Source organism: Pseudorca crassidens, chromosome 7 (genome assembly GCF_039906515.1).
Source record: "Pseudorca crassidens isolate mPseCra1 chromosome 7, mPseCra1.hap1, whole genome shotgun sequence".
Taxonomy (NCBI): Eukaryota; Metazoa; Chordata; class Mammalia; order Artiodactyla; family Delphinidae; genus Pseudorca; species Pseudorca crassidens.
Window position 1 is genome coordinate 81257495 of NC_090302.1, and position 22932 is coordinate 81280426.

Below are 22932 nucleotides of genomic sequence, written 5' to 3' on the forward strand. Positions count from 1 at the left end.
ACTTTTAAGAATCATTGACTTTTACCTACCTACCTTGCTACCTAACCATTGACTTTTACCTACCTACCTTGCTACCTAACCATCAAAAACCAATAATGGTTTTCCAGTCTCTCTGTTTATGCAGAGATGGACAAAAAAATATCAAAATAACGCAAAATTAGTTGTAGAGATTTTCTTACAAATTTTCTTGAACACACTTCCCCTCTAAAAATGTTGTTGACATCTTTAATTTTGATATTTCAACAGTTAAAACCCTTTGAGAGGTTCTTGGTCTCATTCAACGATGCCTAGGGTACATTTTCCACAAGATAAAAGTTTCCTGAGATACACTCCACTGCTCATCAACTTTGCACTTCATTGCTTCCCTAGCAACCTGCAAGGAAGTTTAATTACTTTTTCATTTGATTTTCTGAAGAACCAAAGGGTGATTTTCTGGAATGTGATTTAAAAAAGAAGGTAGCCAAAAAAAGCTATTAAAATCTGACTTTTCCACGTTATACCAGAATCAGCTGCCCTGAAAACTAGTCCACTTCTGTGCTCCCAGAGCCACAGTCCACTGGAAGAGCAACCAACCTGCAGATTTGCAAACACTATCTCCTGAAGGAATCTGACCTCAACCCCTCTGGAGAGCCAAGAAAAGAGAAACCGGTCTTTTCTCGAGTCATCATCTTAATTCGCTGGTTCATCAGATAATGAAAAAGCAATTTCAGTCAACTGTGTATTTACATTTATTTCAGTTTACATTTTTCATCTGAAACCTTTATTTTGCCCTTGTTTCCAGTTCTGCTTCCCTGGGGTATGAGCTGCCCTCTCTCACCTGGTGTGGATAACATCCCTTCTGGAGTGTACAACTGGCCTAAAAGCTACTAAATAAAATGGAAATAAAAGCTGAATGGTTGCTTTAAATCCTATACTTGCATTAAAACATTTACAGTTTTTCTGTACTGGTACCCTGGACTGTTGTATGTTTCTATGAAACATCTAATGTGACTTTTTTATTGTGTTAATATCTTATTCAGATTGTTGTATAAGTGGTACTAAAGAAGGAGCTGTAATAGGTGATTACAATAATCGGCCTGAGTGGACAAGGAGAACCTCACAAAGCAGCAGTATCTGTTTACCTCCATGTACAGTTTTTGTAGCATTTCTTTTCAAAGAAAAGAGCATTAAAAATAATTTCAATAAGCAACTATTGGTCTGGGGCCCAAGACCCAGGTGCGAGACTTGCCAGACTCCTGTGGATTCATCGCAGCATAACACCATGGCTACTCTTGGCTACGTGCGTACTTCCCACATGTATTCACGATGATATAAATCCACGTTTTGTGCTTACTTTTCTTTTTCTTTTTCTTGGAGTATAATTGCTTTACAATGTTGTGTTAGTTTCTGCTGTACAATGACGTGAATCAGCTATGTGTATACCTATATCCCCTCCCTCTTGGACCTCTTCTGCATGGGATAATTTCTACAAAGACAATTAGAACTACAGTGTCTACCTTGGGGAACTTCCAAAATGGACAAAAGGGGGCAAGGAGTTAAAATATAAATAAAAATGGAAAAGGAATAAAACCGCCAAAAAAAAATTAAGTTCAAAACGACGGCAGCACTCCAGCCCTTTGAAGCTCAGGCATCTGGCCCTGAGAAGAATAAAAAGCAGACAAAGTCAGGAGAGAACGAACAGCGGCCTGTGAGCCCCGTCCTTGGCACAGGAGTAACATGCATTCAAAGGGGTTCTGAACACAGTTCTAATTCATCTGATCAGTTTGCTTTCTGCGTCTTCAGTAAACGAAGGTACCCAGGAAGGAAGGAAGAACTGACAACAGTAAACCGTCACCCGGCAGCCTGACAGCAAGAACAGAAAATGCACACAGGAACTCGAAAAGCCAAACTGAACTGCCATCCCCACAAATCCTGGGGATACGCTACACCACAGCCTGGGATGAAACTCAGCTTCATAATGATGACCCTGAGTTAGCAAGGAAAGCTGAAGTTATTTTGAAAACAGTTATTAAAAGCAAGGCACCGTGTGAGTCCATATGCTTGCCAAAAGATGGACTGCCCATCGCGGCACGCTATGTAATAGCCACAAAGTAGAAATGACCCAAATGGCCGTGAAAAGTAAAATGGATGAACTGCGGTATCTTCACACAATGAAGAGAGAAAATGACAGATCTACAACTACAGGCTCACAAGCGTAATGGTGACTGCAAGAAGCCAGACCTATGTAGTAAGGAAACAGACACCCAAGAAATCATGCCGGGGGGTCAGGGAGGGGCTATGGTGACGGGAAGGGAGCACGGGGCTTCTAGGTGCGTGCTGTTTCTAGATCTGGATGCCAAATATGAGAGTGTTCCATCTGCGAAGAGTCAGCAAGCCGTATACCAAGCTCCTTGCACTCTTCTGTAGGTGTATTTGTCTCTGAGGAACACGTTCACAAAATATTACACAATATATTCGAGGAAGCATATATTTTTTATCTTCATGGGAAATTCAATCACGAACACTTCACAATTTGGATTTCATTTCAGAGGCAACCCCAGGCAAAATCTGAAGCACGTGATGTTTATCTTTTCTACCTCAGTTCCACCTTCTCTTCCTGGGGCTTTTCTACGTTTTGAATAGCAGCTCCCAACCCAACGTGGCTGCATTCCACACCCTCAATTCTCATTTCCTCAGCAGAACTGAAGACATGCACGAGTCTCCCAGGGATCTTGTTAAAACGCAGATGCTTCAGTAGGTCTGTGGTGGGGCCTACAGTCTGCGTTGCTGGAAGAGCTCCCAGGTGTGGCCAGTGTTGCTGGTCTGAGGCCCTGAGCTGCAGAGCCTGAGAAAAGACGTGATTTAAAACCAGCTCCTGGGAGCTGAATAATGCCTGTCCTGGGAAACTGAGCATGGAACTCACGGCTTCCTTACGGCTGAGTTTTAGGACCTACATCTGGTGGAACATTTTGGGCTTCCCTGTGCCTCTCAATTTGCATCCTTGTTAGCTCTACCAACTCAGGGACAAAAACTAGCAGTTGGGGACAGTAAAGTAAGAACCTGTTCCTACTCTGGGGATTTTTGTACAATTTCTCATTAAAACTTCACCTTTGGACTTCTTAGCACAGTGCTTTTCCCACAGCAGTTGCAGAAGGGAGGGAGGGAGGGAGAGAGGAAGAGGAGGTAAAGGAAGAAAGGAAATGAACAAGCAAGCAGTTAGACTGCCTGGGAAAGTGCAGCAACGTAAAGGGCTGGCGTGACTTGCCAGATGGCTGAGGCTGCTTAAATCTAAGAGGTCTCTTCCGTGAGGGGCTCAGTGTGGAGTTATGGATATTTTGAGGATGAGTGAGGGTGTAGGGTGAGAATGGAGGGGTAGACACCAGGGTGAAGAAGCCCTCTTCTCCCAGGGGGCATCTCAGAGCCATGAACACAGGGAGGGTAAGCCTCTTCTCGGCAGATAGAAAAATATTAATAACGTTAAACCACCCCTGAAATTTGATATGTGGTTTTGAAGTGTTTAGGCATTTGGAAGGGGTACAAGGGGACTATAATATATGTATAGGGATTTTTGCTGATTCAAATAAATATTTGAAAAATTTCTGGTGCATATTTTGTAAGCTGGAAGCAATAAAAAAATGCTCTCTGATCTCACCGGAACCAATTCGCATAGCATAGGGAATCTCAAAAACAGAGTATCTGGAAAACTTTTTTTAGTAGCTGCGATGGTTAATGGCATGTGTCAGCTTGGCTAGGCTGCAGTGCTCCAATATTTGGTCATACATGTCTGGACGTTGCTGTGAAGGTCTTTTGTACATGAGATTAACATTTCAATCAGTTAGATTTGGAGTAAAGCAGATTACCCTCCAGAACGTGGGCAGGCCTCATCCAGTGAGTTGAAGACCTTTAAATGAAGACTGAGCACCCCTAAGGAAGAGGGAATTCTACCAGCCCACTGCCTTGGGGCTCAAACTGCTATATCAGCATTTCCCTGGGTCTCCGGCCTGCTGGCCCACCCTGCAGATTACAGACTTGCCAGCCTCCACAATCGTGTGAGCCTATTCCTTAAAATAAATCCACGCCCCCTCACCTACACACACACACACACACACACACACACACACACACGCTCACACACACGCTCACATCTTATTGGCTCTATTTCTCTAACTAACTCAGTGGCTTATATCACTGTACTTTTCCTGGGGTTAATTGCATAAACAAATGTACCAGCTTCACCATGAGTATATGCTAGCACTGCTTAAAACAGATGAATAAGGTTATTCAGCTTACTTGGTTGAATAAATTGAATTCAATAAGAACTGAATTCTTATTCAGTTGCTAAATAAGAACTTTAATTTAAAATACTATTCAACAGAATAGGTTACTTTTTAATGGCCCAAATGCTCACCTACAACATAACGTTATAATTCTCACCAGGGTTCATTAGGATGAACCTATCACAGCCTATCCAACAGATCTGTGGACTTCTGTGGACAGATATTTGTTAGCCTGAAGACAGCTTATTCACTGTCATCTTTTAGCAGAGAGGCAATGCACTATCCCTTTTCGACCAATATAAAACCTCCGGACCTGTACACACAGAATCAATCTAACCCTCATTTCTGGCTTTGTGCCTTGCTTTAGCCTCCCATGCATTTTCACTCAAGATTAGGACTGCTCAGACACAGTGCATGTTCCTATAGCATCAATTAGCTCATCCCTTAGGTCAATAGATGAATGACGCAGAAGTGGAAGTTGCATTTCCCAGCATGTCGATGCTCTGCGCCCAAGTAACAGTCACCAAGTGCAAGCCCATTACCACAGCTGAAGGCAGCCGGCTGCAGGTGAACTCAGTCTGGACACAATGCCCATTCCCTGGGGGCTTCCTCCCAGCACAGACGGTACACATGCACTGTCTTTGTGCATTCTGTCCTTGTTCCTTTAACCCAGCAGCCACAACCCAGGTACCTCCATCCACCGAGTTACCTTCACCTTAAAAAACAAAGTGCAAAATCCTATACTTGCTTTAAAACATTTACAGTTTTTCTGTACTGGTACCCTGGACTGTCGTATGTTTCTATTAAGCATCTAATGTGACTTTTTTATTGTGCTAATATCTTATTCAGATTGTTACTGGTTTTCTGAGTATGCTGGTTGCAAAGCTATACAGATATGGAGAGATCAGCCCCATCCCTACTTTTATTTTCCATATGTCCTTTGTGTGTTTGCAGAACATTAGGTTTGTCTGGAATACATGTGCTGTGTTAGAGTAGAAATGCACGCACTGTGATTCATTCACTGACATCCCCAGGCTAACCATCTCTGCCAGACTGAAGTACATGCTATGCCAACAGATCCCCAAGGAGGAAAAGAAAACATATTTGCATCACAAACACGAACACTAGTTTATGGCATGTCCATTAGAAAACATGATATATGAACGTCCTAAAACATGGATTTTCTAAGCAAATGTTGGTTGACTCCTCAGGAATTCGTCCACCTCAGCCAGAGCAGACTGTAACTGTTCTACAGGAGCAAGAATTACGAGGTGAGTGGGTCACACCAGGGGATGCACTGTGCAACCCCCATGCCTAAGGAGATGGGCAACAAGCCAGCGCCGGCTGCCTCAACCTCCCACCGCCCCTCCACCTCTAGACCAGGCAGCCACAGGAGGCTCACAGCAGGTGAAACTTCCACCGCTGCACCCAGATTTCAGAATGAATAACTCACCTGCACTTGTTTGTTTTCTTTTTTCTTTTTTTTTTTTTTTTTGTGGTACGCAGGCCTCTCACTGTTGTGGCCTTTCCCGTTGCGGAGCACAGGCTCCGGACGCACAGGCTCAGCGGCCATGGCTTACGGGCCCAGCCGCTCCACGGCATGTGGGATCCTCCTGGACCGGGGCACATGTGGGATCCTCCTGGACCGGGGCACAAACTCGTGTCCCCTGCATCGGCTGGCGGACTCTCAACAACTGCGCCACCAGGGAAGCCCCACTTGTTTGTTTTCTATCCAGACATTAAAAAAAAAACACTCTAGGTCAGAGATACCATTATAACAAAATGGTCACTTTGAGCATGCTCCATAATTGTAATGATCGTGAGGGGGTATCATGGCTGAACATGCCCATAAAATGCCCCCCAAAAACTGAAACTGAAGAGAGCAGTTGCCCTCGGTGTGTGTGGTGGGAGGGAGCTCTCAGAATGTGTCATTATTTTGAGTGTTTCTGCTTGGTCACCTGAAAACGACAGGTGTGAGTATATTTAAAGGGCAAACCTTGACGGAGTCTGTATTTGGTACTGATCCAAAAAGATATGAGACACAGAGCTTTTGTAGCTATCCCAATTTCTTATCTCTGTAAAAAAGAAATTTTGTATTCCATATGTTTGCTTTTCTTGTGGTTAAGAAGCATATAACATGAAATCTCTGTTCTTAACAAACTCTTAAGTGTATGGTATTGTTGCCTACATGCACCTTATTGTGCAGATCTCTAGAGCTTTTTCATGTTGAACGACTGAAGCTCTATAATCCACTGAACTGCAACTCTTCATTTCCCAATCCCTGAGCCCCTGGCAACCACCATTCAACTTTCTAAGAGTTGACTACTATAGATACCTCATATAAGTGGAATTATACATTATTTGTCCTTCTGTGACTAATGTCCTCAGGTCCACCTGTGTTGTCACATACTACAGAAATTCCTTCTTTTTGTATAGTTCAGTAATATTCCATTGTATGTATATACCACATTTTCTTTATTCATTCATCTATCAATGGACACTTGAGCTGTTTCCACCTCTTGGCTATTGTGACTAGTGCTGCAATGATCACAGGAGTGCAGATATCTCTTCTAGATCCTGATTCCATTTTTTTGGATATACATGCAGAAGTGGGATTGCTGGATCTATGATAATTCTATTTTTAATTTTTTGAGGAGCCTCCATACTGTTTTCCATAGTGGCTGCACCAATTTACATTCCCACCAACAATGTACAAGGGTCCCAATTTCTCCACATTCTAACTAGCAATTGTTACTTTCTGTGTTTTTGATAACAGCCATCCTAACAGGTAGGAGGCAATATTCCATTATGGTTTTGATCTGCATTTCTCTGATGATTAGTGATGAGCATCTTTTCATCCCCATAAAATTTTTTTTGACTGAAGGACAAAATATTCCAATAATGAAAGGAAATACCACTGTGGTACCAGAAAATATAACCTCTCATCACTAAATTCCCTTATTTTTATTTCATTCCTTTTTTTTTTTTTTTAACATATCTTAAAACAGTGACAAATACTTTCAGCTTCAAATGAAGAGAAAGAAAGACATCAGGGTAAAAGGTGTTCTGGACATCTCAATGCTTTCAGAGCTCAGCCCTCCTCCTCCAAGGACACACCATCAGGGCAGCAAATCTGGAGGCAGAAAATACTGTACAGCAACATCTGTTAAGCCTGAACAAGGTAACTCAGGAAACTACAAGAACACCCAAGAGCAAAAAAGAGAGTACAGACAGACTATCTTTGGGTCAAAATACTATCCCATAAACTTGGAAGGGGAAGAAGTAGCATGATTAAAATACTAAGTTAGGGTACCATGGAACCACATGCTCACGTCAACACGAATCTTCAAAGCAAGATCACGCCTGACACCTGAATTTACTAGGGCACATTCTCAGGTAGGAAACAGGGGTTGCAAACTGGAAAAAGTATCTTTCCCGCCTCTGCGCTTTGTCCTTCATGGAATATGCAAAACTGGAGATTCCTACTTAAAATCTGGATTTTTCACCATCCTTTATAAGTCGGCGTCGCTGGCAAAACTGGGCCAATGTCCTGCATGGCACCATCTGTCCGTCCCCCCAGCATATGAAGCAGAGGCTGCTACTGGGCCCCAACTCCACTCCACCAGGTCTATGTTACCTGCCTGGCCCCGGAGGCTTCAGAGTCTGTGAGACCCCCTCCATTGCATCAGTCACAGCCCACGGGGTGGTAAGAGGAGGGAACGTGGAGATAATTTGACAGGGCCTAGAGTCTCTCTTGCTGGAACTGTGACACCACCACACAAGATAAATGGAGATAACTGCTCTACTGAAGAGAGGAAGAAACTCCCTGAATTTAGTTTGTCCACTTGATTTTTCTTTTTTTTTTAAATTAATGCCTTATTATTTTCTAACATTTTTATTGGAGTATAATTGCTTTACATTGTTGTGTTAGTTTCTGCTGTATAACAAAGTGAATCAGCTATACGTATACTTATATCCCCATATCCCCTTCCTCTTGTGTCTCCCTCCCACCCTCCCTATCTCACCCCTCTAGGTGGTCACAAAGCACCAAGCTGATCTCCCGGTGCTATGCGGCTGCTTCCCACTAGCTATCTGTTTTACATTTGGTAGTGCATATATGTCAATGCCACTCTCTTTGTCCCAGCTTACCCTTCCCACCCCCGTGTCCTTAAGTCCATTCCCTATGTCTGCATCTTTATTCCTGTCCTGCGCCTAGGTTCATCAGAACCATTTTTTTCTTTTTTAGATTCCATATATATACCGTGTTGGCATACGGTATTTGTTTTTCTTTCTGATTTACTTCACTCTGTATGATAGACTCTAGGTCCATCCACCTCACTACAAATAACTCAATTTCATTTCTTTTTATGGCTGAGTAATATTCCATTGTATATATGTGCCACATCTTCTTTATCCATTCATCTGTCAATTTGGTCTGCTTGATTTCTGACCCCCAGTGAGAGCTGGACCCAGACCACCCACCTTGTGATTCTTCCCGTTCGTTACGCTCACTGATGCCATCCCCTTTGGAGAGAGAGAAACTGTCTAAGAAACTTTTGAGTTTTGACTGGATATCATTTTAAAGCACCCCATTCCTGGTGCAGTTCCAGGCACACATGCATTAAAAGAAAAGTTTTTTAAATGAAGGAGTGAATGAATGACATAGGGAAAAGGCAAGAAGAGTTTCCTCTGTGGGCAAATAACAAAAATGATCCTTAAGACTGGGAACAATTTAAGATGAACTTCTTCCACAATATTATGCCCTCAATTTAAATGACGGATGAGATCGATAAGCAATGAAAAATAGAGAAACTAATGTTTTCAATCTTATACAGTTCTCGAGGATTTCAAGTCCTTTTAGAACAGTATTTCTCACACTTGATAAACATGTAGACCTTATTAAAGAAAATATCTCCTATGGATTCCAGAGTTGATGTAAATATTGTTTATATTATGTCACTTAACTATAAACAAACATAAACCAGATATAAACTCCTTATACTTATAGCTCCCAAACATTTATGTGACCAACACGCATTTGCAAAATCAGTGGAATGAGAATTAGCAACATTCATTTAAACTGACAAGGGATGCACTTCTACTGAAACTACACCCCCACAGCCAATGTCAGTATGGTCCTGGCAGCTTGTGTGCTGCGCTTCCCAGCCACACTTACAGGATCAAAACCCCACTCCCTGATCACTTTTCCATTGAGGACACAGACAACCCAACACTCTGTGTTGCTGGTCACTTTCAATTTACGTGGACACATCACTTGCACCAAGTCCACTGTTGTGCCTTCCTCATCAGCCCATGCATGACAAGGAACAGATGCCATACAATCTTAAACACAGAGGCAGGTTTTGAAACAGTGTAGCCAAATCTGTCATGTAAGAGTCATCCAGGTGATTCCAAATGTGCTCAGATTAATTTGTTTTATATTATCATATAATGATAACAAAATGAAAACATAAATGTTTAGTCTTCTAAGATTGCCAAGCATACACACAAAGACCCAAAGGGCCCCCAATTTGAGAAACACTCTTGACATGAAATGTCCATAGTCTGGAGATGTGCCCTGAGGTATTTTTCTGCATTTATTATACTGCATCTCAGGTCCTTCAGATGTCAGAAACTCCTAGGTATTTAAAAATGAGAGACAATGAGCTCCTTGAAGGTCAGGTCTACGAAGGAGTCTCTCTAGTGCCTGGGACACTGGCAGGCACATGAATACCGAGGGAATTAGAGAAAGAATGAAAGAAACACGTCTGAGCTACTGCACCTATATGTCTTGTTTTTATAAGACATATACATAAGGCCTTAAGGGCTAAAATTCACTTTTCTCTTTTTATAATTACTCTGACAAAGGCAATTATAATTTGAAAGACCCCAAATATTTACCAGTTGAAGCAGTGAAACTGTTTTTTTGAGGAATTAATATCAAAGAAATCATACGTGTCATTCCATCATTACAGCTTTCCTCTGGGAAACAGTGTTTACTTTCCATTTTACAACGTGATATGAGACTAACAGAGTCAGATAGGAGCAGCCCAAATACCCACGGTAAATACTCTCTTCCCATTTCTTCCCTCCAACGATATACTGCAGTCAGGTGCAACTAAGCTTTCACAAGCTACACATGAAGCAAGAAAGTAGACTGTATATCCTCTTAGGAGAAAAAAGCAGACATTTGAATCACCTCAGCATCCTAACCTCCCCCATCATCAAAGCCTCTCTTCTCCGCCATCAGCCTCTAAGCCTCCATTCAAGGCTGATCAGCCCGATTCAGCTACTTCCATTTTACAAATGAAATAAAATCATCTAACCTGGGAAGAAATCAAGAAACAGGTTTTACAAGCTCAAAGTGACCGTGTATTTGAACAGTGATTCCGGAGAGAAGTAAATGAAAACTTCAGGCTAAAAGACAAGCTAGAGAAGAGTCTGTGGTCCTTGGAGGGTAGTCTTCCAATGACACCCCATCTTAAGCCTTTTTCTTTTTACCCATACCATAAGGGCTGAGTAAACAATCTCTCACCAAAACCTGCCAGCAGAGCTCTGAACAATCAGTGAGATCTGAGGGTCAGAGCAGGCCACTGTCTGTATGGCCAAAACTGGCAGTCCTCTAAGGATGGGAGCCCAGAATACCTTTCTGGGGCCAGGAGGCCAAAAAGAAATTACTATCTCGAGATGAAATTCAAATAACAGAACCAGAAGGGGCCACCACAAGCAAGCAGAGCTCATAAAAAATAAGCCATACAGAGACTCCCGCTAGGCCCAGGAGCAAGGTTTGGATGGTTCAAGGAAGAGCTGTGCTTTAAATGGACAGGTTTCTCCCACTCAGCAGTAGCGTAATGACACATAATTGTGATAGAGGATATACTGAAGAGGAAAACCAAACAGCAACAGACCAGAAACAGAAAATAAAGATATATATAATCTATATATAGAGATAGAGACATATAAAGATATACATATATATATATACACATATATATATATATATACACACACACACACACATACATATATATATATCCCCAGTTCTGAATGCAGAAACGGCAGGAAATCTCTGGAAAGCTTGTGGCTAGCACACTGATAGGCCTCAAAGCCAGTGCCAAAGGTAAGCATCACACACAGTCAAAAACATCTTTGAAGCTCTTCCAGGACTGAAGTCCAACCCACTATGGTGCCTCAAGGCTGGAACCAATCTCTATCTCCTTGGATGAGTAGCAGATATTACTGGCAATATGGGTGAAAAAAATATACTTATCTTCAAACATTAAAAACACAGTCCAGGGGTTTCCCTGGTGGCGCAGTGGTTGAGAGTCCGCCTGCTGATGGAGGGGACACGGGTTCGTGCCCCGGTCTGGGAAGATCCCACATGCCGCGGAGCGGCTGGGCCCGTGAGCCATGGCCGCTGAGCCTGCGCGTCCGGAGCCTGTGCTCCGCAACGGGAGAGGCCACAACAGTGAGAGGCACGTGTACCGCAAAAACAAAACAAAACAAAACAAACACAGTCCAAAGCACCCAGATGCTCACATGTGGAAGATACTCAAGAGCTGAGATCAAACAGAGAAGAGCTGATTTAACTCTCGCATCCCAAGCTGTCTCAAGGCCATACCCTCACTGAGTGGGAAGAGAGGGACAAGTGAGGCACTATCTAATCAATCAGTGTCTCTCTGTCTGCTTGTCTTCTGCCTCCTCTCACCCTGTGTCTCCAGCCCTCTCTGTGTTTACCTCTCCCTTTGCGTCCATCTCTCCTCTCCCTTTCCCATCCTGCCAAGCACCATACCATTAAGGGGAAGTGGGCTTTTGAAGCAACTGCACTATTACAAAAGAAGACGATCAGAGGCAAAAGCCCTAAAGTGGACCCCAAGAGAGGGAAATGTAAAGGAGTCCCTGACCATGAAGCTATGCCTCTGCCTACTTGTAGCTTCGTGTTTTCTAAAACGTCCTAGTTAAGCGGGATTGGTGTCACCTGTTGCTTTTCCTCTCCATTTTAGACATCATCTTCATAGTTATGTGGACGTGCCGAAGTAAACCTTTTTGACAATCCACATAACAGTTCACACGTGGGTAGTTTTGGTTCTTCTCAATTAAATTTCTTGTTTCTAAGTTATTCAACAGAAGACTCTTCTTCAGCGTTGTGTGTGTAGAAAGGGCACAAATCATGTGAAACAGCTTGACCACACAGGTCTGATTTTGGTGCCTGAACAAGTCCTGCCCCAGCCCTGTCTGGCACGTCACCAATCACGCTAACCCCTGTTACACCAGAGGCCCCCACCCACCCTGGGTCTAATCTGGCTATTGTGGCAAAACTGGTGCCCATTCACAAGTCCATTGTGGTTCTGGTGCCAGCTGGACCCTCGCATTTCTGTTTGTGAGAACGTGGGGTTCTAAGTTAAAGTGAATCAGTCCACAAATGACACTCAAATCGCTACAAATGGAATTGAGAACACTCTGAAAAGCTTCGGCTCTGACGAGAGGAGAGAGGTGAATTCCTGTCATGACCCCGCCGCAGTCGAATGCTCAATGCACACACACACACACAGACACACACACCCTATATCCTTCTCTCCTTGCCAATCTCGGAAGATACCAGCTCTCACCAGAATGTGAAAATATAGGGAGGGAACCAACAAAAGAAATGAAGAGAATGCATGCAGCATGAACTAACTGCATTCTCAGTATATGAAGCAGGGAATCAAAGAACATTCAGCAAATATTTATTGAGTACATTTATTGAGTACCTACTGGATACAAACTTCCCTTTCACCAAGATAATGCCCCTGACACCAGAAACTGGCTTCACTAGGTAATTACAACTCTGCTCTCTGTTTCTCCCCAGACATTCTCTTCCCACTTCATGGATTTTTCTTGGCCTGATACAATCCTCCTTCTGGAATTCTCTTAAGTAACTACATTGCCTTGGCCATTCTGGTTTCACCTGCTGGCTGACCTAGTTCCAGCTTACTGGAACTAGTGGTAACGGCCCATCCTGACCCTCTGGACCATTTACACCTGCCCAGCTCAGGTTAACAGTGACACCTGGCGGGACACTCCCCTCCCCAACCTTTAAGGAAAGGAGTCCCTCAGTTTCTAAGAGAAGACCAACTTGAGAATTTAACACACTACCCAGAGAGCATTTTTATTCTTTCGCAGTGCAATATTATTTTCTCTCTAATATTACAATTATCGATGACTGAGGACTTTAACCCAAATTTGTTTAATATTTTGATCTAAGAGTTTGAATGATCTTTGAAATGGAAATCACTACCACGGTTTGCCTTTGCAGGAACCAAACATTCCTATATCTGATATCTGTTCTGCTTAAGCTGTACACAAATACCCCCCTAGGATAGGCGTGGGACAGGGTGCCACCTGGGGGAAGATGGAGTGCCAGGTGGGAAACTAAGGCACCAGATGAAATGGCACAGCTTCCCAGAGAGACAATTTCCCCCCTGGAAGAATATATAATATTTTACGTTAAACCAAGCCCCAGTATATTATAAAGTGAACATGACTTCTTTTTTTTAAGGTAAAACCTCAAGAATTCAAAGAAAGTTCCTGCTTGCAGGCAGTTTACTGGGTTATGTCTACAATACATGCAGATAACTCTACAAATAACCCTCCTGCCTTTACATGTTCTCTGAGGAAATTTTTGAGAAGTATTTCACCCACACTATGAACTTCTTGAGGGCATGAACCACATCTCCTCCTTCTCTTTGTCTCCAAGTACCTAGGAAGGTACCTAAGACAGTGGCACAAAACAGGCACTCAACAATGTTTGCAGAATTAATTTGGCTGAAATAATGGCAATGACATTGTCAATAAGGAAAGATTTTTATCACATCTGAATGGGAGGAAGGGAAGATGAACAGCTGTATGAGGAAGTAGAATAGAAGCAACCCAATTTACCAAAACAGCTAACGGCTGCCATAGTAACAATCAGGTAAAGCAATTCAGTTTAGTTCTTTTCCACTTGAACGAGTACAGGAAGGCAAATATTGTCCTTGTTAATCTCGCAGGGACTTAGGACACAAGTCTACCAGGTGACGCTGGTGCCATTACATTTAATAACATCTCAAGAGTCGGAAAGGCATCGTGATAATAATGATGTCACCAATAATATTAAGACCTGGTTGTATGCTGATCCTAAGAAGGTCATTTTCATCATTTAAAGGTTAAGTGTCAAATATTGGCTGCTGAGACTTAGCAACTCTGAAAAGTAGTTCAGTGTGAGTGTGTGTATGTGTGCGTGTGTAAAATACAGTGTGGTCTGACCTTTTCTTATTCTTAATATTGTTACCTTTTTAAACTAGCTGGACCCAAACCAAGTTACAGATGAAAGATGATTCAAAGTATATGGTTTATAGCAAAGTTTAAATTTTTCTACTTCCCTGGTGGAGACACTGCATTTTCACTCATTTGTAAGTAACAGAAAAGATGGGTATCAAGCCCACTTTCTCTACACAATCTCTCTTATACTGCAGTGAGTAAACTTCCATGCCCAGTATTCCTGAACTTTCCAAACAGGAGGGAGAAGCTGGGCAGAGGAGGAAGTGAGGACTCCCAGCCCTGCAGGTCTAAGCGGTGAATGGGTGAGCCAGGCCACTGCTGCCTTCCAGGGCTATTTCCTTTTCTGAGTCTTATGTCTCAGATATGTGAACTGCCAAGCAAAATGTTCAGATCTTCCTAATAATGACAACCAGAGATGCATAAAATTTCAATGAAAATCCAGAGAGCAGAAAAACATTTTATAGTATTAAGATGCTTGTAGTGCCTGAGGAAGAAGTGAAAATAGCTCAAGACATACCATGACTCTAGGCAGAGACAGATGCAAATTAATCTCAATAAAACCTGAATATCCTTCCCACCATGCCCTGAACCTGCAGCAATATAAATGCGCAACAATGTCGTTTTCTACGTAGTGGCAGGAAAACAACAAACACAAAAACCACCATAGAGAATGGCAAATTGGCTAGCAGACCGGGTCACCGAGCGCTGCTGCTCCGGGTGCAGCCTGGAGGCCAGGAGTAGGAGGTGATGTAATCAAGTCTCTGAGGTTCAGGGAGCGCTCCTAAACCAGCGTCCCGGAAGAATCTCCGGACGCTGTGGATTTCACTCCGGCTTGTGAAACTGAGAAATGAGCAGGTGAAACTTTCTCCCCGAACTGTGACTCCGAACGCATTCCTTTTCCTTAACTCTAGGGGATCCCGTCTTGGAAGAGTTAAAAGTGCGTCGGTGAAAGGAAGAAAGCGATAGAGAGAGAGAGAGAGAGAGACAGAGACAGAGAGACAGAGACACAGGGAGAGGGAGAGACAGAGAGAGGGAGAGACAGAGAGAGAGAGCGAGAGAGAGACAGAGAGAGAGAGAGGGAGAGACAGAGAAAGAGACAGAGGAGAGAGAGAGAAAGGGTCCACTGGGTCTGCACACTCCGAGTGTAAAAGGGAGAGATGGCAGCGTCCCAGGGAGGACAGAAACACCACCACCACCTTCCGCTCTGCAAACCACACACGCACCTGGGGATGAACTTGACCTCGTCCCCGAGTCGCGCCTGGAAGTCCTGCCAAGCCTGGCCCGGGCTCGCCGAGTCCCAGTGGGCGGCCAGTGCCGCCGCCGCGTCCTCGTCGCCCTCGTCCTCCTGGCTGTCCCCGGGGTCGGACCCCACCAGGGCCGCAGTGAACGCGGGCTCCCGCGGCCCCCGGCCCCAGCGCCGTCTCCCGCGGTGGGCCCCGCGGAAGCCGCGCGCGAACTCCTGGAAGGTGATGGAGCCGTCGCGGTCGGCGTCAAGACGCTGGAACACGGCCTCGGCGTCGGCCGGCCGCACGCGCAGCTCCGCGCACAGCGCGCTGAACTCCTCGCGCTCCAGGCGCCCCGAGCGGTTCGCGTCGCAGGCGGCGAAGACGGAGCGCAGCCGGGCCAGCTCCTCCAGGTCCCCGTCCGGCTCCATCCCGCCTGTCGGGGGCGACCGAGAGGGCTCCGGGCCGCGCGGCCCGCTCGGGCAGCGGTGACGGCGGCGAGTCCGAGGCCACCTGCTGCCGCCGGGAGTTGCGGCGAGTCAAGCACGTTAGGCCACTGGCGGGAACGTCGGGGCGGGGCAAAGCGCCTGGGTGGGTCGGGACGGCGCGCTCCGAAGTGGCTCCGCGCGCGGACCCTGGCCGGGCTCAGCCCCAGAGCGGTGCGAGCGCGCCCCTAGCCCCGCGCACCGCGCAGCAACGCCCGCCGCGACTGAGCGCCCGCCGCGGCCTCACGCACTTGCCCAGGGAGGCCCGGCTCCGCCCAACCTGGGAGGAGGAGCGCCCCGCTCCGGTTCCCACGCCTTCGAGAGTCCGGCTGTGCTTTCCGTGCTGGCCTCTGGAACCTGTGTTTGGGGCTCCTGGAGCTGGGGAGCCCGGCCGGAACTGGGGGAGAGGCAGAAGCGTTGCCAGGGCCTTCGGTATAAACAGTGTTTGCTCGGGTAAATCGAGAGCTGGTATGAGAAGCTAACTAACTGGATAGAGAGGGGAAAGGAAGGTAGGGGTAGGATTCCAAATTGGTTAACGTTATGTGTATTTTATTATTTTCTGATTCCGGAAAATTGGTAAACTTCCGTGTATACAAGTTTTCTTACAAACCAAAGTATGAGATTTACCAGAAGACCCCATTCTCTGATTTTACTGGCTTTCTTTAATGCATGTCCCTCCAACGTTAAGGTCCATCTAGTTAATGCACAGTAGGAATCACATAGATCTTCCAGATGCTCAAATCCAAATAATTTTTCTCAGTCCTTGTCTCCTCAACCTGAGAGAAAATTAATAACCAAAATCCTTGGCAGGCAGCAATATTTAAACAAGGACTGAGGTAGCTTTTTTTTTCCTTTCAACCAATCTTATGGAAATTATGCAGATGTATGTTACCCTTTGATCTTAAACATTTATTTCAACAATGCTATTGTTTCTTTAATATTGGCTGCTTCATGGGTATAAGATCTTTAAAATTCATCCATTTTTATCCTCTTAAAAAATCTTGTCTTATTTCCAAGAGACCCTCACTCTGTCATGATTTATGTATATGTTCCCTTTGGTGATTCTCATAGCCTGTGAAAGTGCATTTGGGTTATTTTTACTTTATTCACGTCAATTTCCGCCACTTTTTAGATTTTCTTTTATTTATTTCCATTTCTTTTAGTTATGACTCTATTTCACTTATTCTCATTCTGGATTCTCTTTATTGCTTACTATTTTGTTTTCGATATAATAAAAATAGAGGATTTGACTGACACAGTTCCTCAAGCTTGTGTTCTTAAACAGAAAGCTAAGTGCTAAACATCTGAGGAACTGTTTCTTCTTGTGTAGTACAATAAATAAAGTCAACACTCACAGCATCTGTCAAGCTGTAAATACCACTGATAATTACCATCTGTAAATTTAACTGGTAAATTATGAGAGGCATTCCATTAGAAGCCCTGGACTTAGCAATCTAATCGCTAAGTGAATACAGTACTATACAAATAGATAGCTAATACATTGAAATGAATTTTATTATCAGTGCAATGTAAATTGTTAGCGATTTTTGAGTTCATGTGCTTTCCTGTTTATTCTAAAGGTTGATTTTTTCCATATAAAGAAGAAATGGGGCTTACCTGGTGGCGGAGTGGTTAAGAATCCACCTGCCAATGCTGGGGACACGGGTTCAAGCCCTGGTCCTGGAAGATCCCACATGCCACGGAGCAACAAAGCCCGTGGACCACAACTACTGAGCCTGCGCTCTAGAGCCTGTGAGCCACAGCTACTGAAGCCCGCGTGCATAGAGCCTGTGCTTCGCTACAAGAGAAGCCACCACAATGAGAAGCCTGCGCACTGCAACGAAGACCCAATGCAGCCAAAAATAAATAAATAAAATAAATAAATTTATTTAAAAAAAGAAATGGCTAGCTTGGTAATGCCTTTAAAGCTTTACAAATTTACTTATTAAACTGAATCTCTGAAATATTATCATTGTTCTTTTAGCAATTAATAAATAGCTGTATTTTTCAAAATAGATGAGTTAATAATATTTTTAACTTCTTAGGCAGAAGTGCTTTTTTAGTTTTTTGTGTTTTTTTTTTTTGCGGTACGCGGGCCTCTCACTGTTGTGGCCTCTCCCATTGCGGAGCACAGGCTCCGGACGCGCAGGCTCAGCGGCCATGGCTCACGGGCCTAGCCGCTCTGCGGCATGTGGGATCTTCCTGGACCGGGGCACGAACCCGTGTCCCCTGCATCGGCAGGCGGACTCTCAACCACTGCGCCACCAGGGAAGCCCAGAAGTGCTTTTTTTGAAGACTGCTCATGCAACTTCCTTCATTAACTCACTCTGACCTTGCACTCAATTGTAAATTCTTATATTCTTTCACCTGCTTTGTCCTTTCTGTAAGCCCCCTTCATTGAAGAGTCGTCAAGAAACATGGATTATTCCAAATGTCTTGTGTACACATCTCATTTCCAATGATGTGAATCTGCTCCACACCTACTGTAACAGTTATCTATCACTACATAACAACACAACAAACACCTAGTGATTTAAAACATCAACCATTTTATTTGTTCAATATTTCATTGCCATCAACTTGGGCTCCAGTAGGTGGTTTTTCTGCTGGCCTGCCTAGGATCATGTAGTCATGATAGCTTTATTGTGGCTGCATGGTCTTAAGTGTCTAACTCATGTCTGAATTTGGTGCTGGCTTTTAGCTGGATATGTCTTTAGGAGGCTAGCACTGGCTTTGTCATATGGTGGCAGTGTCTCATGAGCGTAAGTCCCAGTGCACAAATGCTTTTCTAGCCTCAGCTTGTGTCGTGTTTGTTGATATTCCATTGATCAAAGCAAGTCACATGGCCAAGCCCTAAGTCAATGGGGGAGGGGATTATACAAGGTCATGGATACAGGGAGATGTACTTTATCCGGGGCCCTTACTATAACAATATACCATACCTAGCCTCTAATACATTCTCTTGGGCTCCTGTCCTTGATTTCCTGTTCATTCTACAATCACAGCTGGACAGTCCTTCTTAAACATCAATTTTTCTGTCATTCTGGAACTCAGTCGTTCTGAATCAGTGGTAATTTTTTTTCCCCAGGAAACATTTGGCAATATCTGGAGACACTTTTGGTTGTCACAATTCGAAAAGGGGGAGATGCTAGTAGTATCTAATAGGTAGGTGCCAGGGATGCTACTAAACATCCTATGATGCACAGGCCCAGCCACCTATAACAAAAAATTATCTGGTCAAAAATGTCAATAGTCCTGAGACTGAGAAATCCTGCACCCTAGCTCATGAACCCCCAGAGAATCAAGGGTAAACTCTTCATCTGGGCATCCAAAATCCTCTACAGTCTGGTCCCATCTTATATATCCAAACATCTCTCCCTTTAATATCCATCAGGGCTCCTACTGTCCCCTAGATATGCCACACTTGATTACATGATTAACTTAATAGCTTCTCATTGTCATGTCGACAAACATCTTTTAGTTTTTTTCTCTTCTGCCTAATCAAACCATTTCCCAGCCTCAGGTGAAGAGCTGGATCCTGCTTTTCCTATCAAAGTTTCAATTTCATTGTGGGCTGTCACTTACAAGGACAGTGCTGAGCGTGTATTATGTCAGCTCAGGCCATAGGAATGTTTTTTTCTTTTCTTTTTTAGTCTTTTTCACGGTTTTATTTTTTATGTTAAAACTCTGATTCATCTGGAATTTATTTTGGGTCTGGTGTGAGTTGTAGATTCAACTTTATTTTTTTCTGGCTTTCTACCGAGTTGTCTCAACACCGTTTATTCAAGAATCTCTTCTCCATGGATTTAAATACCACCTTTAGCATATACTAAATTCCTGTATGTATTGGAGCTTATTTCTGGACTTTCTAGTCTGTTCTATTGAGGAATCATTCACATCTTGAGCTTATAAAAAGATTCCTAAAGGAGTCCTATTGAGTTGCCTTTTGTATTTTTAAGTGTTTAAAGTACCTCACAAGGTACTAAGGAGTGCTTTTGAATATTTCCAGCAATATACTCAGGGGAAGCCCAAGGTTATATAATCTGTCTCTAATTTTTTGAAGAATTAAGAGGAAAGAGAGGAGAAGAAAGAAATAGGAGGCATTTCTTTTCTGTTTTAGCATCCAGAAACAGCTAGTGAGGAATTGGAGATAACAGAGCAGCCTTTGAGAGCCCGTGAATTCGTAGGTAAGGAGAGCTTGCTTGCAGTTATCAGCATGACTTTTAAGAAAGATCAGCTTGCTTTGTGGCTGCTCAAGGATTTTAAAAATCAGAGATAATCTTGTTAGAGCATGTTTCTCAAAAGAGTGAAAAGATACTACTGTGATCAAATACATTTCTAAAACACAAATACATTTGGAAAAGAACCCTACTGTATCCCTTCTTGGATGAGATAAAGAAAGCTGTTTATACTTGTTTAATCTAATATTTCCTAAATGTATTTGACCATGGAAGCTTCTAGTTTTGGGTTTTTTTGTTTTTGTTTCAGTTTCTGTGGGCTTTCCACAGAGTTTGTGCTCTTGAGAACATACTTTGGGAAATCTTGTGATAGACAATGACTAGGATGATGAGTCATGAGAAATTATCCTTTGCCACTACATCATAAATTGATCCAACTTTCTATAGCTGGGAATGAGCACCACCCCTTAACCTCTTCTTCACCCAGTAAATGGAAGAGGCTTTTAACAGAAGCCTATTGTAATCTACCCTATAGGAGTCCCTACAGGTACAAGAGCCTTCCTCAGAGCCTTCCTTAACACTGAAGTTACTCTGACCCAGAAAGATCTGATAAGCCTGTTAAGATGGAACTAGATATCCAAGTAATGGTATACCACTGAGGAACCAATTAGTAGGTTCAGGAACTCTCTCAAACAAACACAGCCCTGCAAGAGCTTGTGTCTTAGTTTTCTCATGAGTATCTACTCAAGGCTTACTATTCCTAAGGAAGTTATAGGAAAATTTTGAATATTTTACAAAGAAGAATATGTCAGCAAATTTACATCATAGTGATTTACTTACTCTTTATGTAAATATGGAAAAAGAAAAACACCCACAAACCCAGAAAGTACAAGTAGGAACATTTTATCATATTCACATCAGATTTTTTTTTTTTTTTAGAAAATAAAGAATTATGGACCCAGTTGAACTTACTCTTTGATTGCCTATCGTTTCTGTAATCAATAGATAGCATTGTTATATGTATGTATGTGCTGGCAGTCAGACTTTGGTAAATCTTTCACTGTAAAAAATTAAGTATCTCTATAATGCTCCAAACAGTATCAAACACCATTTTACAGACCAGAGCAGAGTCGACCTCCAGTACTAGAACTGAGTGAGAAGTGTTGAATTTCAAACTTCTGATCCCATTATGTGATGACCAAGCAAAGCTCATATGTCATTTCCCCACATTGGTAAACCATGTATCTGATACACCTTGCGCCTCTCAGTTGAGATAAAAGTTTGCATTTCATATTATATATGCAGGAAATAGAGAGAAATTGAGTCCAGTGCAAATATATCCAATCTCAACTTTTGGACAGTAGAACAAGGCCAACTGTGGTAAGCAGAATTCTTCAGTAGCCCCCATATTCCCACTTCTTGGTGTACATGCTCTGAATAATCCCCACCTTTTCAAAGTGACCAAGCCTTGTGAATTGGATGGGAGAATCATTCCTGTGATTACATTATGTTATGTAAGACTCTGAGCAGCCTGGAGTGACAATTCTCCTGCTGGTCTTGAAGAAGCAGCAGCTGCCATATTGTGAGAGGGCCCTATAGCTAGGACCTGAGGGGTTAGATTTACTGTGATTAATTGTGTCTTCTCTAGAGTTTCATGTAAATAGAATCATACAGCATGTACTCTAACATGCATGGCTTCTTTTGCTCAGCATAATAATTTTTAGATTAATTTATATTGTTGTATATCTCAGTAATTCATTCCTTTCTAGTAATGAATAGGAGTACATTATATATACATATACCACAGTGTGTTTATCCATCACTTTGTTGATTGGCTTTTGGGGTATGTCCAGACTTTGGCTATTGTGAATAACGCTGCTATAACTATTCTTGTACAAGTCTGTGTGAAGGAACACGTGTCCATTTCTCTTGGGTAAATTCCTAGTAGTGAGCTGGTTGGATCACATGGTAGGTATATGTTTAGCTCTACAAGCAACTAAGTGCTTTTCAGGGTGATTGGCTTTACATTCCTATCAGCAATGTAAGAGAGTTCTAGTTACTTAGTTGCTCCATATTCTTGCCAACCCTTGGTAGTATCAGTCTTTTTATTTTTAGCAATCCTAATGGATATGTACTCATATCCCATTGTGGTTTTAATTTGCATTTCTCTGATGACTAATGATGTTGTACAACTTTTCATATGCTTATCAGCCATTCTTGTATCTTCTTTAAGGAAATCTCTATTCAAGTCATGTGCCCATTATTTATTGGGTTGCCATCTAATTAAGTTGTAAGCATTCTTCATCTATTCTGCAAACAAGTCCTCTGTCATGTATATGTACTTTGAAATTTTTCTCCCATTCTCTCCTTTGCCTCTTCAATTTCTTAATGGTGTCTTTTGAAGAGCAGATGGTTTTAGTTTTGATGAAATCCAGCTTATCAGTGTTTTATTTTATGGTTTATACTTTTGTGAGCACCTAAAAAATCTTCA

At 43.0% G+C, this 22932-nt stretch overlaps 1 protein-coding gene across 2 annotated transcripts in view; it reads right to left on the minus strand.

The window, feature by feature from the left end:
* The window catches only part of RASEF (RAS and EF-hand domain containing), a 72187-nt gene extending 55727 nt beyond the window's left edge, over positions 1-16460 (minus strand). For both annotated transcript variants that reach the window (XM_067744672.1, XM_067744671.1), the window contains exon 1: positions 15779-16460. In XM_067744672.1, coding sequence (XP_067600773.1) covers positions 15779-16209 — 431 coding nt within the window. In that variant the 5' untranslated portion in view covers positions 16210-16460. The remainder of the gene's footprint in view (positions 1-15778) is intronic.
* Between the last annotated feature and the right edge of the window lie 6472 nt (positions 16461-22932).